Source organism: Panthera tigris, chromosome X, assembly GCF_018350195.1.
Source record: "Panthera tigris isolate Pti1 chromosome X, P.tigris_Pti1_mat1.1, whole genome shotgun sequence".
In the NCBI taxonomy this organism is placed as follows: domain Eukaryota; kingdom Metazoa; phylum Chordata; class Mammalia; order Carnivora; family Felidae; genus Panthera; species Panthera tigris.
In genome coordinates, this window is record NC_056677.1 from 59,118,078 (window position 1) to 59,133,179 (window position 15,102).

The 15,102-nt window shown below is 43.2% G+C and overlaps 1 protein-coding gene across 3 annotated transcripts in view; it reads right to left on the reverse strand.

The window, feature by feature from the left end:
- Positions 1-7,018: 7,018 nt before the first annotated feature.
- LOC122230420 (doublesex- and mab-3-related transcription factor C1-like) overlaps positions 7,019-15,102 on the reverse strand; it is a 33,501-nt gene continuing 25,417 nt past the window's right edge. Inside the window, exons 1-6 of one of the 3 annotated variants that reach the window (XM_042975171.1) lie at positions 12,955-13,224; positions 11,533-11,751; positions 11,291-11,448; positions 10,448-10,584; positions 9,411-9,558; positions 7,019-8,432 (exon numbers count right to left, since the gene is read on the reverse strand). In XM_042975171.1, the coding sequence (XP_042831105.1) occupies positions 8,320-8,432; positions 9,411-9,558; positions 10,448-10,584; positions 11,291-11,448; positions 11,533-11,747 (771 nt within the window). In that variant the 5' untranslated portion in view covers positions 11,748-11,751; positions 12,955-13,224 and the 3' untranslated portion in view covers positions 7,019-8,319. Of the gene's footprint in view, positions 8,433-9,410; positions 9,559-10,447; positions 10,585-11,290; positions 11,449-11,532; positions 11,752-12,638; positions 13,225-15,102 lie in introns of those variants that run through there. The other 2 variants (XM_042975170.1, XM_042975169.1) reach the window with 2 other exon arrangements.

The window sequence follows — 15,102 nt, forward strand, 5'->3', positions numbered from 1 at the left end:
AGAGGGTAGAAGATTCAAGTATAAGGTCAAACATATTTATCTGTGTCTTTAAGGAAAGAATAGAGAAAAGTAGTGTTTAAAATAATGGAGGAGCATTTTCCAATACTGACCAAAGAGGTCAAGCCATAGATTGAAGAAGCTCTGCAAGCCTCAATAGGCTAAGAAAGCCATGCTAAGACATACAATAATTGTACTACATAAAATCAGAGACAAAGAGAAATCTGAAAAGCGGTGAAAGAGAAAAGGTACATCTACTTCAAAGAGACAACAATTAGGCCTATAGGTAACTTCTTAACAGGAAGTACACAAATCAAAGAAAATGGGTAAATATTGTTAAGGGTCTAAAAGGAAGTACTTGCCTGCATAAATCATGGGAAAAAAGTCACAGCATAGGGAATATAGCCAATGATACTGTAATAGCATTGTCTGGTGACAGAAGGTAACTACACTTGTGGGGAGCACAGCATATACTGTATAGAGAAGCTGAATCACTACATTGTACACCTGAAAATAATGTAACATTGTGTGTTAACTACACTAAAAAAAAAAAACATTTAAAAAAGTCATTTGCTCCTGTGGCTCTCAGTCCTGACCTTAACATCAGAGTCCCTGGAAGGGTTGTCCAAAATGACTGCTTATATAATTTGTGGAGTCCACAGTAAAATGAAAATGCTGGCCCTGTGTTCAAAATGTTAGGGGAAAAAGCCTTTAAAGGTAGTAAAATATGAATCTTTTTCTTTTTTAACCATGACCTCTCTTTCTCTGTCTCTCTGCCCATCTCTTGATGTGTCCTGAAATTTTTACTTGCCTAACATTATCCTAAATAAAAAATTATAACTTAAAAAAGCAAACAAAAATCCTACGACATTAACTGAAACAAAAAATATATTATTTTTATGCATCAAAGGACACTATCAATACAGTGAAAAAGTTACCCATGGGGGCTGTGGGGAAAATATTTGGAAATCACATATATGATAAGGGATTGATGTCCAGAATATATAAAGAACACCTATAAATCAACAACCAAAAAATAAATACCCAATGCAAAAATGGGCAAAAGATTTGAGTAGACATTTTTCTAAGGAAGATATACACATATCGAATAAGCACATGGAAAGATGCACAAAATCAGTAATCATCAGGAAAATTCAAATGAAAACCACAGCAAGACACCACTTCACACCCATTAGAATTGCTATGGTATTCAAAAAAGAAATAAGCATTGGAGAGGATGTAGACAAACTGGGACCTTATGAATTGTTGGTGGGAATGTAAAATGATACAACCACCATGGAAAGCAGTGTGGCAGTTGCTGAAAAAGTACACATATAGCATATGATCCAGCAATTCTATTTCTGGATATATACCTAAAAGAACTAAATGCAAGGACACAAAGAGATATTTATACAGTCATGTTCAAGGAAACATTATTCATAATTGTGAGAAGCTGGAAGGTGGGAATCGTGAGAAGGTGGAAACAACTCAAGTGTCAGATGACTAAGAAATGGATAAACAAAATGTGGTATATACATACAATTGAATATTATTAGGCCTTAACAAAAGAATGAAATCCTGATACATACTGTAACTTGAAGATATTAGGTAGAATAATTCAGTCAAACAGGACAAATATTTTCCAAATCCACTTATATGAGTTACTTGGATTCAATTCATAGACATAGTAGAATGGTGAATGCCAGCTGTGAGATTAAAGGGGAAATAGGATAAAGAAGATGTGATACACACACACACACATATATGTACATATATATATATATAATATTCCATTGTGTGTGTGGGTGTAGGTAATGGAATATTATTCAGCCATAAAAAGAATGAAATCTTGCCATTTGCATTGACATGAATAGAGCTAAAGACTATAATGCTAAGTGAAATAAGTCAGTTAAAGAAGGAAAAAAGCCATATGATTTCGTTCATATGTGGAATTAAGAAACAAAACAAATGAGCAATGGAAATAAATCAGACACATGTAAAACTAGATTCTTAATGAGAGAGAGAAAACAGACAGTTACCAGAGGGGAGGTGGATAGGGTGATGGGTGAAATAGGTGATAGGGAATAAGCATACATTTTTCTTAATGGGCACTGAATAATGTACAGAATTGTTGAAATGTGTACCTGAAACTAATATAACACTGCATGTTAACTATATTGGAATTAAAAATAGTAAATAAAAAAAATTTTAAATATATGTTGACAAAAATCTTGAAGGAAACACACCAAACTGATAATTGTGCCTAACGTAGCTAAAGGGCTTGTCATGCAAAAGGTGGTCAGGGTAGGAATATTATTTGATCTTTTTAAAATTTTCAGTAAGAATGTACACAAGGTATATCTGTGTAAATAAGACAACTTTGAAAACAAATGAGCAAAAAAACTAGGGGTAGTTATTTACTGGGAGCCCTTAAGCAATAAGCCTTCTTTCCTTTTCCTTCTTGGAGGAGTTTCTGAGACTATGGCAGAATTTGTTTATCCTGGCATTCTTCAGAGTTTTAAAGAACTTCTTGGTAAAATGAAGGAGTTAAAGAATAAAAGCACAGTATTGTGTGAGACAGAGTCAGAGATGAAAGACTTTGGCCTTGCATGGAGAGGTAGAGGCTGAAAGCTGAAGTATGCATTTGAAATTTTAATAGTAGCACCCATGCCACACTCACACACACACACAAACGTACACACACACACACAGAGTTAAAACGTACAGAAAAATTGATCAGATATTGGGCCACAAGAGAAAATATGCACAAATTTAACAGGAGTTAAATCATAAAGAGGAAGTCCTCTGACCACAATAAGATTATGGTTGAAACTAATGATAAAAATTCAGGCCATCTGACCATTTTTTTTATTTGGATTTTTTGCATTTCTAATATTGAGTTGTAGTAGTTCCTTCAGTATTTGTGACATTAACTCCTCAGATATGTGGTTGAGCAAATATTCTGTAGGTTTCCTTTTCATTTTGTTGATCATTCATGTGGTTGTGTTGAAACTTTTTATTATCTTTTCATTGAAGAAATTTATTTGTTCATTTATCATATTCCTTGCAGAGAATTTTGCTGTGAATAGAACATTCAAAAATTGTTGTTAAATATATAGTTTTTGGTAACTACTCTGACTTACAGTATTATGGACATTCAGGGGATGTAAAAATGAAGGAGGTACAGTTTTTGTTCTCATGGAGTTATTAGTGTATTATGCAATATGAAACAACTAGAATATTGCACATTAAAATACCAAATGTTGTATACCCATGTGTACCCTAACTGTCCACTACTCTTTTGTTCTTGTCTTTTCCACTTAGCCTTTTCAACACGTTTCTTTCCTAAATTTTAAGTACATCTTAGTAAAGTGTAACCTATCTACACAAATTACACAAATCAAAGTGTGTACCTGAATTCACAAAATGACGCACCCATGCATCCACAAACATATTTAGAAGTAGGACATCGTACAGCCCCTTGCCTGAGGAGCCATTATGCCAACTTCCATCACTGTATATTGACTTTGACAGTTTTAACAATTTATGAATGGAATTATAGAGTACATATTGTTTCTTTCTTGGCTTTTTTCACTCAAATGATGTTTGTGAGCAGACGCTTTTTAGTTCGATGTAGATACACTTGTTTATTGTTGCTTTTGTTGCTTGTGCTTTGGGTGTCACATCTATAAAATCATAGTCAAGGCCAATGTCAAGGAGATTTTTCCCTATGTTCTCTTCCAGGAGTTTTACCATTTCAGGTCTTATACTCTAAAGTTTTTGTTCTGTTTTGAGTTAATTTTTGCAGATGGAGCAAGATAAGGGTCCAATTTCATTCTTTTGCATGTGAAGTTTCACTTTATTGAGGAGACTGTCTCCTTTATTGAGGAGCACCATTTATTGAGGAGACTGTCTTTCCTCCTTGACTATTCTTGACTCCCTTGTCAAATATTAGCTGACTGTATATGCGTGAGTTTACATCCAGGCTCCCCATTCTGTCCCATAGGTCTATGTGTCTGTTCTGGGGCCAGCAACATATTGTTTTGATTACGATAGCTTTGCAATCTACTTTGAAATAAGGAAGTGTGATATCTCCCGCTTTGCTCTCCTTATTGAGGATTGCTTTGGCTGTTGGTTGCTATGCCACAGCCTTTATGAAAGGGAATGTGACAGTAATGAGCAAGATTACGTGTGTTTTCACCCTTTATTCAGCAATAGTAGTACATCTGGGGATCAACCTCAAAGACACATTGAGAAACATTGCTAAAGATTATGTTACAATTCTATTCATTGTGGCTGTATTTGTAATAGCCATAATAGCAACAACCAAGGTGTGCATCAATAGATTAGCTGACTAAATCATGGTCTGTTCACACAATGGCATACTCTGCAGCTGTTGAAAGGAGTGGGAGATGCCTCTATGGAGCACTATGGAGTGATCTCAAGGATATTGTTGTCTCAGCTTTACTGGGATATAATTGTATGCCAAAAAAAAAAAAAAGCCCAAACTACATATTAGTGTATACAATCTCATGAGTTTGGGCATCTGTGTAACCGTCTCCACGATCAATGTAATAAACATATTCATCACCTCCAGAAGTTTTTCTGTATCCTTTTATTACTGTGTTTTGGTTTGTTTTTTATTTTGCTTTCTTGTGAGAAGAAAATTTAACATGAAAAAAAAAAAGAAAATTTAACATGAGATTTACCCTCTTGACATATTTTTACGTGGACAGCACCTCTTATTCAAAGCGTCTAATATAGTCGAACTTATGGAAACAGACAATAGAATGGTGGTTGGAGAGGGGGGAAGGGGGACATGGAGAGCTGTTGTTTAATGGGTATAAAATTACAGTTATTCAAGATGAGTATGCTTTAGAGATCTGCTGTATAACATAGTCCTATACGTAACAATGAAGGCCATATTTCTACATGAGAAAAGGCAAAGTGGAGGAGTTTGTATAGATTACACAGCATTTATCTAAGGAGGAGGGAGTGTATTGAATGTCTGTCTCTCTGATGAGAGATACAGATCTGATGGCCAGGTAATACCAGTTGCCCCATTCCTTGAGCCTTTAAGGAATCTGTTGAATACACTCCCTGCATGAGCTTTGCTTACCCTGGTGTCCCCACTTCTCACTTCTACCCAATGTTGGCTGTCTCTGGGAATGCACGTTCACCCACAAACACTTTTGACAAATTGCTCAATATTTGCTCCAGATCATTCCATTTTTTTCATTATCAATTAATACTTGTCCTACCCGTTAAGCTGTTCGTGCTCAGAAACCAGAGGTATCAGGCCTTTATGGCCCTGTAGTGTTTGTGTGACCTGCTTTGGGGAGAGGTGTCTTTCTGGGCAAGGGTTGAAAGTAGTGGAATGCTGGAGGGGGCTCTTACTGGAACATGAGAGCAAACTTAACTGTTCGGGAATTTTGCGAGCCAGCTGTTGAACACAGATGTTTTAAAGACTAAATTCTATAAGGTAGCAATTACATTACCTGCATTATATTGCAAACAATCATAATACATACTCAAAACTCATCAGTCTCTAATCACTTTTCCTACATCTTGAGGTTATGTACATTTATTGCATCAGAATGGTGGAAATGCATCCTTTCCCAACTCTGCATTAATTGACATGAGGTCAGTAGCTTGAAATTGGCAAATGCTACAACACAGGGCATTTCCCCCAACCCACCCCCTTCCCCAGAGAGCCTGTTGTTACACATTTGCATGCATACCACTGGTTGAAACTGATGCACTCTGCAGATGCTGCAGATCTGCAGATGTGGTGGATATCCTCAGATCCAACTGGTGCTGTTGTAAAACACATGAGAGTCAAGATCTGACGTACACTACCCTACAAAGTGATGTTTTAAATCTGTGAACTGGAGTAGTACATGACTAAGGATGGTTCACAAAAAAAAAAAAAAAAAAAAAAAGGCTGGATATTTGATATTTGTGACAAAGCCCTAAGATGCCCATAATATGCCACCGTTAAGAGACTTTTTAAAAAAGGCATAGGGCAGTGTACGTACACGCATGTGCTTGCACGCGTGCATTTGTGGGGTGCGGGGGAGGATGCATGGATATCAGGTCTAAGAGGCTCTGTGTAGAAGGGCAGGTGGGACTCAGAAAAGTGAAAGGGTACAGGGAAGGGGGGCTGACTCCTTCTCCCAATCTCCATCACTTTATTTCTCTTTTCCTCCCTCTTCTCATGCTACAACCTTTGACCCCAAATACACTTTCTCCTTTACCAACTCAGCTGTGGGACCGTGGTGCACCTAGGACACAACTGCATAGCAGGGTTTTGGGCCTTTTCCAGGCAACACTGCTTCCTTCCTCTGTGACAGTGTGGCCTTGTTTATCTAATACTGGGCGAGAAGGGGTCTCGGGATCACTGATTTAAGTAGCAAATCAGGGAAGGGAGGAAAGCATGAGATGGACATCAGTCTTGCCCTATGTGCTGAGTGGCCTTGCATGTTTATCTGGCATGAGATAAGGAATATAAGAAGCCTGACTTCTCAAGGCCTGAAACAAGAAAGCATAAGTTATCAGAAGTCATCACCATCAATCGTCTTGGGTAAAAATGAGGGAGGCATGGGAGGAGGGAGAAAACACAATGGGAAATAGTCAGCGACTGGGCATATCCAGTGGAGCTTTCCGTCTTCTGGGCGGGGTCTCCAGGTCCTTCTTTGTTTGGAACATCAGCAGAAGACCGAGATATGATCTCAGCGCACATAAGATCTGATCCACTACTACATATTGTTACATTGAATAGGAAACAAAAGAACTATTTTTGGAAGACTCTTCTCACTGGATGTCTGCTGCTTCAAGTTTTGAACCTTTCACTCAATGGTATATGTACATAGGTATACTATCAGGATGTAGGAAAAGTAATGAGAGATTGATGAGTATGTATTATGATTGTTTTAAATATAATGCAGGTAATGTAATTGCTACTTTATAGAATTTAGTCTTTAAAACTTATAAAATTATTAGCTAATTTAGGGCCTGGCAAAGAGAAGGGAGTCTTCCTCCATCCATCTGTGGCTACAAATTTCCCCTAAAACACTTGTGCAAGTTACTTGTACTCATATAGTGTGTGTCCTCATAGGTAAAAGACTGGTAATAATGCTTAGCTCAGAGAGCTGCTGTGAGGCTCTATGTGTTTAGCATACAGTGGGCACAAAATCAATGATAATGATTCTTCCTCATATTTCATGGGTCCTTCAAAAGTAGGCTCTGGGTCTAATTCATGTCCCCTCTTTGATTCTTCTGGCCCTGGTTGCCTTCAGTGCCCCCCACTGTAAAATACACATTCGACTAGAATCGAACTGGCATTCACTTGGCCATAGTTGGCCTGAATGGATGTTTTCTTTGGCCCACGTACAGGAAACCAGAGCCAATGTTTTAAAATTGAGATATTTTACATAGAAATCTAGAATTCCATGTTCTCTTGAAAAATCAGGAGATGTGGCAATGAAGAGTCCACATCCCTACATGACAACAATTGGCTGGAGCCAGGTGGCAGCTGGCCCCTAAGGTAGAGCATGCGCTGTCAGTTGGCCAGAGCCTATCAGTCCTGCTCTGCTCATTCGCAAGACCTGCTTGACCCTGAAGACAACCCAATTTGGGGCCCTCTGGACAGCTGGAAGCAGTCTATGCCAGGCAGAAGGTAGGCACTTCCTTGCTAAATGAGTAAAACGCTTACCCCCCTCACCATCTCCCCCTTTTTTCACTACCATTTTCTTGTCTTGTCATGCTAAGAAAGCCCAGTTATCGAGTAAGGTGATTCTCACTTAGAAAAGTAAACTGAACAAGTCTGTTAGAGTCAGGAGAGTCTACATTATACTGTGGTAGCAAACAACTCCTATATCGCAGTGCCTTACAACAACGAGAATTTATTATTTGTTCACACACACAAACCTAGACACAAAATGAAAACACCCTTATATTTTGACAAGCATGCATACATGCATGAGTGCATGGGTATGTTTGCAATCACGAGTCAAATGAAAACTCTGGCATATAAACATATGACCTCCCACAGAACCCTATTTAGAGACTGATCAGCTTAGACCCCATGACGCTGTTTTCATAAGAGACATAAAAACGCCCCAGAATCTAGGCATTAAGGGATGGTGGTACAAGAATATCCACTCTCAGCCAAGGAATTGTCCCGTATCATAAAAAGAGTCTGAAAAGCTTATGAAAGAACCTAGAGGTTAAAAAAACAAACATGTTAAGCATTTTGGACTTTAAACATTTTGCAAATGCATGAATAGGAAGTACTCTGGTGAGGCCTCCTCTTCTGGGTTTCTAGCTCAAGAGGGAGATGCACCCCAGATGTCCAATAGGCAGAGAAATGGAGCTGGCTGGCCTGGGTCGGAGAGAGGAGCTAGAAGGCTGGAGTCCTCCATCTCCAGCAGGAGCTGCAGATAGAAAGGAAGGCATCAGAGCCACGTCACATCCGTTTCCCCTCCTGGCTCTCCCCTCTTTTTTGTTCCACCCAATCGAGGCTTTGTCACCTGGACTACAGCACAGAACTCTTCCTCGCTGATGTGTTCATCTTGGGTCTTGCCTCCTCCAATCTCTCCATCAAAGTCACCACATATCTTTTTTTTTTTTTTCTTTTGTAAGCCCGGGATAATTGAATATACTCCTCTCTAGCTCAGACATTCCCAGGCTCCTCACCACCCACAGTTTCTGGTCTAGCCCCTAGGCCTGGCATTCTAGACCTGGGTGGCCAGTAGCCTCCCCAGCCTCATCCCTTTCTGTTCCAGCAGTTCCTCTAAGGTTGCCGCTTCACTCACACACCACACCCCATCCAGCATTTTGGTCTGGGAGTGCCCAGCCTTCCCTCTCAAACTTCCCAGGATTCTATCGCTCCTCAGACCTCCTCTGATCCTTCCTCTCCAGGCTCAACATTGAAATTTAGCCACAAAACACAACTAGTGAAGGCATCCAGGCTCCACATGTAGACTGGAGGCAGAGAGCAGATCTCCCTCCAGCCTAGGCTCTTATCACCTGTGTATATCCTGTCCACCACAACAGATTGCAGGGGTCAGACTAGAAAGCTCTGGGATGGGAGTGAGGAGACCTGGGCGTGCCACTTGAGATATGCTGCATGCCCCAGGGCAAGTCCCTGCCACTCTCCGGGCCTCAGTTTCCTTGTTTCTTGACACCAAATGCACTGGGCATTTCCTGATGAGCACAGAGTTCTGACGATTCACTGAGAAACCATCACCTGCCATCTCCGACATCAGGCTGAGGAGCTTGGGTTCCCCAGGCCCAAGGAGGTTCAACCCACCAAACCAGAACTCCCAGATAGGCCCTACTTACCACAGCGCCGTCCCATTTCCCAACCATCCCCACCCCGTGCTGTGCTCTCCTTTCAAGGACCAGGCTACCTGCTGCCACGCAGGGCTGGAGCAGGGAGATGGAGCCAGAAGATGCCTGAGAAGAGTTTCTCAGCATCAGCAGAGCCTCAGCGGCTTCCAGCTTCCGCTGCCACTCTGAGGAGGCAGAAACTGAGTCCTGGTCAGAAGCCTCAGGACCCTGCAATGGAAAGGGTGTGAGAGGACGGGAACTGAAAACCCACGCCTCCCTACGTCCTGCAATTGTCCCTTCAGCCCCCGGTTCCGCTGAAGGCCCCACCCACCCTGAGGCCATCTGCCCTTCCCATGCACTAAGCTTGGCCCCTGCCAGGGTCCTGGACCCCACTATTTTCCAGGATCTGTGGCCGCAGTGAGGACAGGGTCAAGGGTGGCACATGGCTGGAGGACCAGAGTTAAGCATCTAGAAACAAGGAAGGAGAGGCCAGGGGATCAAACCCTCTGGCAGACACATACTGGCAGTAGACAAACAGGGCCAGGATTTTGCAATATCTGGATGTAGGAATCTGAGTGCCTGCTGGCCATTAGTCGTTGTGGCTTGTGCAAGTCCTTTCCCTTGTTTGGCCTGTTTTCCTTTCTATGTCTTTCTTGTATATCTTTCTTGAAGACACTCATTCCTGCCAGCAGTTTCAAAACTCTCGGGGCAACAGTGACGGGTGTAGGAAATCACAGGCGTCTGCATTTTAATCTGCAAGGCACCTGAAGAGGTGTGATTACTGTCCTGTCCAGGGACTGGTTCTCACCTCCATATTCCCCAGTCCCCATGGAACTTGAAGGACCAGCCTGGCTCATCTCCAGGAAGCTTTCTCTAAGGGCCTCTGGACTCTCCCCTGGGCTCTGTGGCCCTGACCACCATGGCCCTCCTTTCAGCAGGACCACCACCTCCTCCTCCTCCCACTTCTTGTCCTTCTCCTCCCCTCCCCCTCCTTCTGGCTCCTCATCGGTCGCCACCTCCACTTCCTCCTTGTATCACCCACGGCATCAAGCACAAAGGCCAGGCATACAATAACACAATATACAACTAGCTCCGTGGTCCTTCTCACTCTACGCACATGCTGGACAGGGCAGGGGTCCTGTGGGTCTTCCTGGAAAGAGAAGTTGTGAGTTGCATCTTCAAGGCTGCTGGAGTCCAAGACAGAGACAAAGATTTTGGGACCTGACCAATCAGCAGACCTCCTTGGGTGCTCGCCTGCAGGAGCCGAGAGGACAGGGTGGAGTGTCAGCACCAGGCCACCCATGGAGAGGAGACATGGGTATGTTGTGTGATGAGGATAGTAGCCCAGAATGTCAGAGCTGAGAAGACCTTGAGGACCAGCCAGTTCCTGCTCTTTATTTTCCAACTGGGGAAATTGAGACCCAAGGAGGAGTATTATTTCCCCAAAGTCATATGGCAGGCTGCAATAGGGTTAGAGAGGGAACCCATGTCTTCAGGACACAGACAAAAGAGTCTGGGCAGTGGCTGAGATGGGAACCTCCTCACAGCCCTCAGACTCTCCTAACTTCCCCGGGGGGGGGGGGTTGCACAGGGGTGGGCCTCAAGCTGGGACATGATGTTCTCCTTCCTAGCTGTGGAAAGCTGGGGACACTTTAGATGAGCCTTTCCCCCCTGAACCCATCCCACCTCACTCCACCCCCACTCTACCTCACCCCCACTCTACCTCACCCCCAATCTGAGGTCTCACCTCACCGAGAACCATTTCCACCCCCACCCCGATTGCCCCTTCCCACCAACACTTGGTAGATCATATTGATAAAGTCTTATAGGTGGGGCAGCTAAAACCCTGAGGAGTAACTTGCCAAGGCCACATCGAAACTGGGTAGTAGGACTGGTGGCAGAACTGCTCGTGCTCTCTACACCCAAACCCAAGACGCCCTCCCTGACCAGAGACACTCACTGACGACTCCTCCTTGAGTGGTCAACTTCTGGACATGGCTGTGAGCTTTGGGAGGGGAGGCCCCACTCGTTATCAGTCCTTGAGTCAGGTGCCTCTTTAGGCATGCCCCCTGCTCCCTCTTCAAGGCACTCTCAGCAGGCAAGACTCTGCAGGGATCCCTAAAGTGGGGGATTGCCAGTCTACAGTCAGTCACATTTAGAGGAGGCCCCCTCCCCACCCCCACTGTCAGACACCATACTCACGAGAAGAAGGCACACTTGTGACATTCGCAAGCCTGGAAGGGGCAGGAGTGCTCCTGGTCCTTGGTTTGGTCATTGAGGCCATGGTTGTAGCAGCGGGCACAGCAACTTACAGTTCTTTTGGGGCCAAGTTCGATCCCCCATGGGGCTCTGGTCTCAAGGCCAGTGGGGGAGTCGGAGGTGCAGCAGGGCACAGCAGGCATTTCATTGGGATCCATGGTTCTAGGGCCAGGAGTGGATGTCAGGATGGCCACATGATCCCCTACCCTCAGCATACTTCCTCTGCCCTTCAAAATCCCCACCTGAGGTGCCTGGATTCTTCTTCATCCAGCTCACCGCTGAAATTGGATCGCACCCACCCTTCTTGCTCACACAGCCTCCTGCCCAGGAGGCCCTACTCACGCAAAGCCTCGTTCCAAGCAACTCATGGCATGGTTCCTGTCAACTTTCAATCCAATCATCATTCTCCTTGCCTACCTTCACTCTACATAGACCCCATTTTCAGGCATATACATTCACTCTTGTGCCCCCTTCAACAATTCCTGCCCTCCCCTTCTCATGTGTCATCCTCTACTCTGCTATACCTATTTTTCCTGGCATTCACTTCCACCGTTGTCTTCCTAACCTCCCGCATTCACTCACTCCCTACTCATGACTCTATGGCTCCTGAACTCAATTCTGTTATTAGTCTCATGTACATCCTATGTTCGAATTTCCTCTCACACCCCATTCTGATCTTCTTCTGCACCCCACTGTAATCTTAATTATTCTTTTTCCCCCTTTAAGCGGACACCCCTTTGCACCCCATGAGATTATATTATGCTGCTGAATCCCAAGCCCCTCTTTCGATAATTATGTTTTATTCATCCCTTCGATTAGTCATTGACTAGATCCTTGTTGGCCCCCTATGGAATGCCAGACCCTGATCTGGTCAACAGACAACTCCTCGCTGCACTAATTGTTTTCTTCCACCAACACACCCTCTCTGCTTTCATTCAAACCCATGTATTCCCTCCACAACCTCCTGACAATCTCCCATGATCCTCTTCACGCTTCAACAGTTATGCTTGGGTACACCTTCCCTGTCCCCCAAACCCAGGGTGTACTACCTCGTCTCAAGGCAGCCCAGTCATTCGCTGCCACTACCACATCAAAATCAAAGGCAGGGGCATATGCCCTGCCTCAGGTTCCAGAGGCCAGGAGTCAAGGGTCTGAGGCAGGGGATCCTCCCCCAGGCGTTCCGATGTTGTTGGTTGGGGGTGGGGGTGGGGATGCGGGTGACTGAGTTGGACATCAGGAGCGGGCGGAGGGACCCCACTGAGGTGGAGGAGAGGAGCAGGGGTTGGTGATCCAGAGCAGGAGGGAGGGAGGAAAGAAGATGTGTGGAGAACGAGGGTCGTATTCCTGATGCCAGCCTGTGGTTACCTCAGCCTCCAGCCGCAGTGACAGGAGGTGGGAAGGAAGACCACTTCTCTCTCCCTTTCCCGCCCTTCGCACAAAGGCCAATGAGCTTCCAGCGCTGCCTTGCTCCTCCCACATCTGTGGCCAGCGACCAATGAGCTTCGAGTTCTACCGGAACTCACCCACCAAAGCCCCGCCCCCTTACCGTCCTCCCACCTCTCCGCGTGCTGGCTTTACCAAGCCCGCCAGTGAGTAACTCCTGAAGTGAGGTGGAGCTTTGCGTTCCCCCAAACCTTGTTTCCCAGACTTTTCTCTCCTTGGATGTGACATACTACATGCGCGTGCAGTTTTAACTCATGTCCTTGGTATTCTGTAATTTACTTTTACAAAATCCAGCGTGTGTTTTTAAGATTCATCCATATTCCTATGTCAGGGATTCTCAATCAGGGGGGCATCCTGCACCCCCGAGGAACATTTGGATGTGCCTGGAGTCATTTTGGTCCACCTTTGCATGTCTCGGCTTCTGAGCTCCCTGTCTGTTCCATAGATAAATTTGTCTATTCCTGTGCCAATACTCCACCATCTTAATTTTTACCTCTTGACAGGACATCTTGCTCTATGTGTGGTAGGGCAAGTCCCCACATCTTATTCATAATCTTCAGGCGTATCTTTCGTATTCTTCACCTTTTGCCCTTCCAGTATAAATATTAGAATCAACATGTCATGTTCCTTGAAAATTCATTTGCAACACATTTGGGTTGCATTTTCATTGAATCTATGGATCAGCTAGGGGAGAATTGCCTATATTTATGACACCCAGCCTTCCTAGTCACCAACACGGCATGTCTCTCCATTTATGAGGGTCTTCTTTAATGTTTTAATATTTTAGTTTACTATTTAGGTTTATCTTTTCTACATTCAGATCTTGTACATCTTTTATGGCATATATCCCAAGATACTCTAGAGTACTGTTGCTCTTGTACTTGATACCTGTTTAAAATGACATTTTCTAATTGTATCTAATTTATAGAAATCCATTTGATTTTTAAAAACTATATTGACCTTAAGGTCAGCCACCGTGTTAAACTCTGTGATATCTAATAATTTGTCTTTAGACGTCTGCAGGTTTCTGTGAATCTTTGAGTAAGAGAAGTACAATAATCAATTTACAGTTTTCTTAAACCCTTACTGACTGGCTAGGACGTCCACTACAAGTGGAACAGACATGGCAAAATTGGACCCCTTTGGGTTAACATTTCCATATTAAAATGTATTCGTTGTGTTCCACTGTTTTCTTTCCTTCCTTCCTCCCTACCTCCTTTCTTCTGTCCTCCCTTCTTTCCTTCCTTCCTTCCCTGCTTTCTTCTTTTTTTCTCCCTTTCTTTTATTCTTCCTTTTTCTCTTCCTTCTTTCTTTTTTCTCTTTCCTTCTTTCTCTTTCTTTCTTTCTTTCTTTCTTTCTTTCTTTCTCTTTATAGGTTTAAGGAGCTTCCCTTATATTTCTAATTTCATAAGTTTGTCTTAAAACATGAATCGATATCGAATTTTACTTTTCTGTCTCTATTGAAATGTTCAAGAGTCTGTTTAACAGTCTGTTAATACAGTGACTGTTATTTGCAGATGCTTTTTTCAAAATCTGTAGTGAAGTTTATAATCACAAGAGGACAAAACCATAAGTGTGTATCTTAATAAGTTTTGAAAAATTAAACATACACATTCAGTTAGCACCTAGAGCAAGCAACAGAATATATTACCGATACAAAAACCTCTCTCATGCCCCCTTCGACCTATATTTTTTAAATGTGAATCCAGCTTCATTCTCCAAGGATAAATGTAACTTCTTTATGGTGGATCATCTTTTGTAGATACTGGTGGGTTCAGTTTGCTAAAGCTTTGCTTAGGATTTTTCCATCTTCTGTTCCTGAGTGAGATCAACTTGAAGCTTCTCTTTCCCATAGGATCTTTGCTGGTTCCAGCGTCAAGGTTTTCTGTTTTTCTTTTTCTTTTTAAATTTTACTTATTTTTTTATTGAGAGAGAGAGTGTGTGTATGTGTGTATGTGTGAGTGGGGGAGTGACAGAGAGAGAGAGAATCCCCAATTGGCTCCGCACTAATAGTGAGTAGGCCAAAGCACTGCTAGAACTCAGGAACCTCTGAGATCATAACCTGAGCTG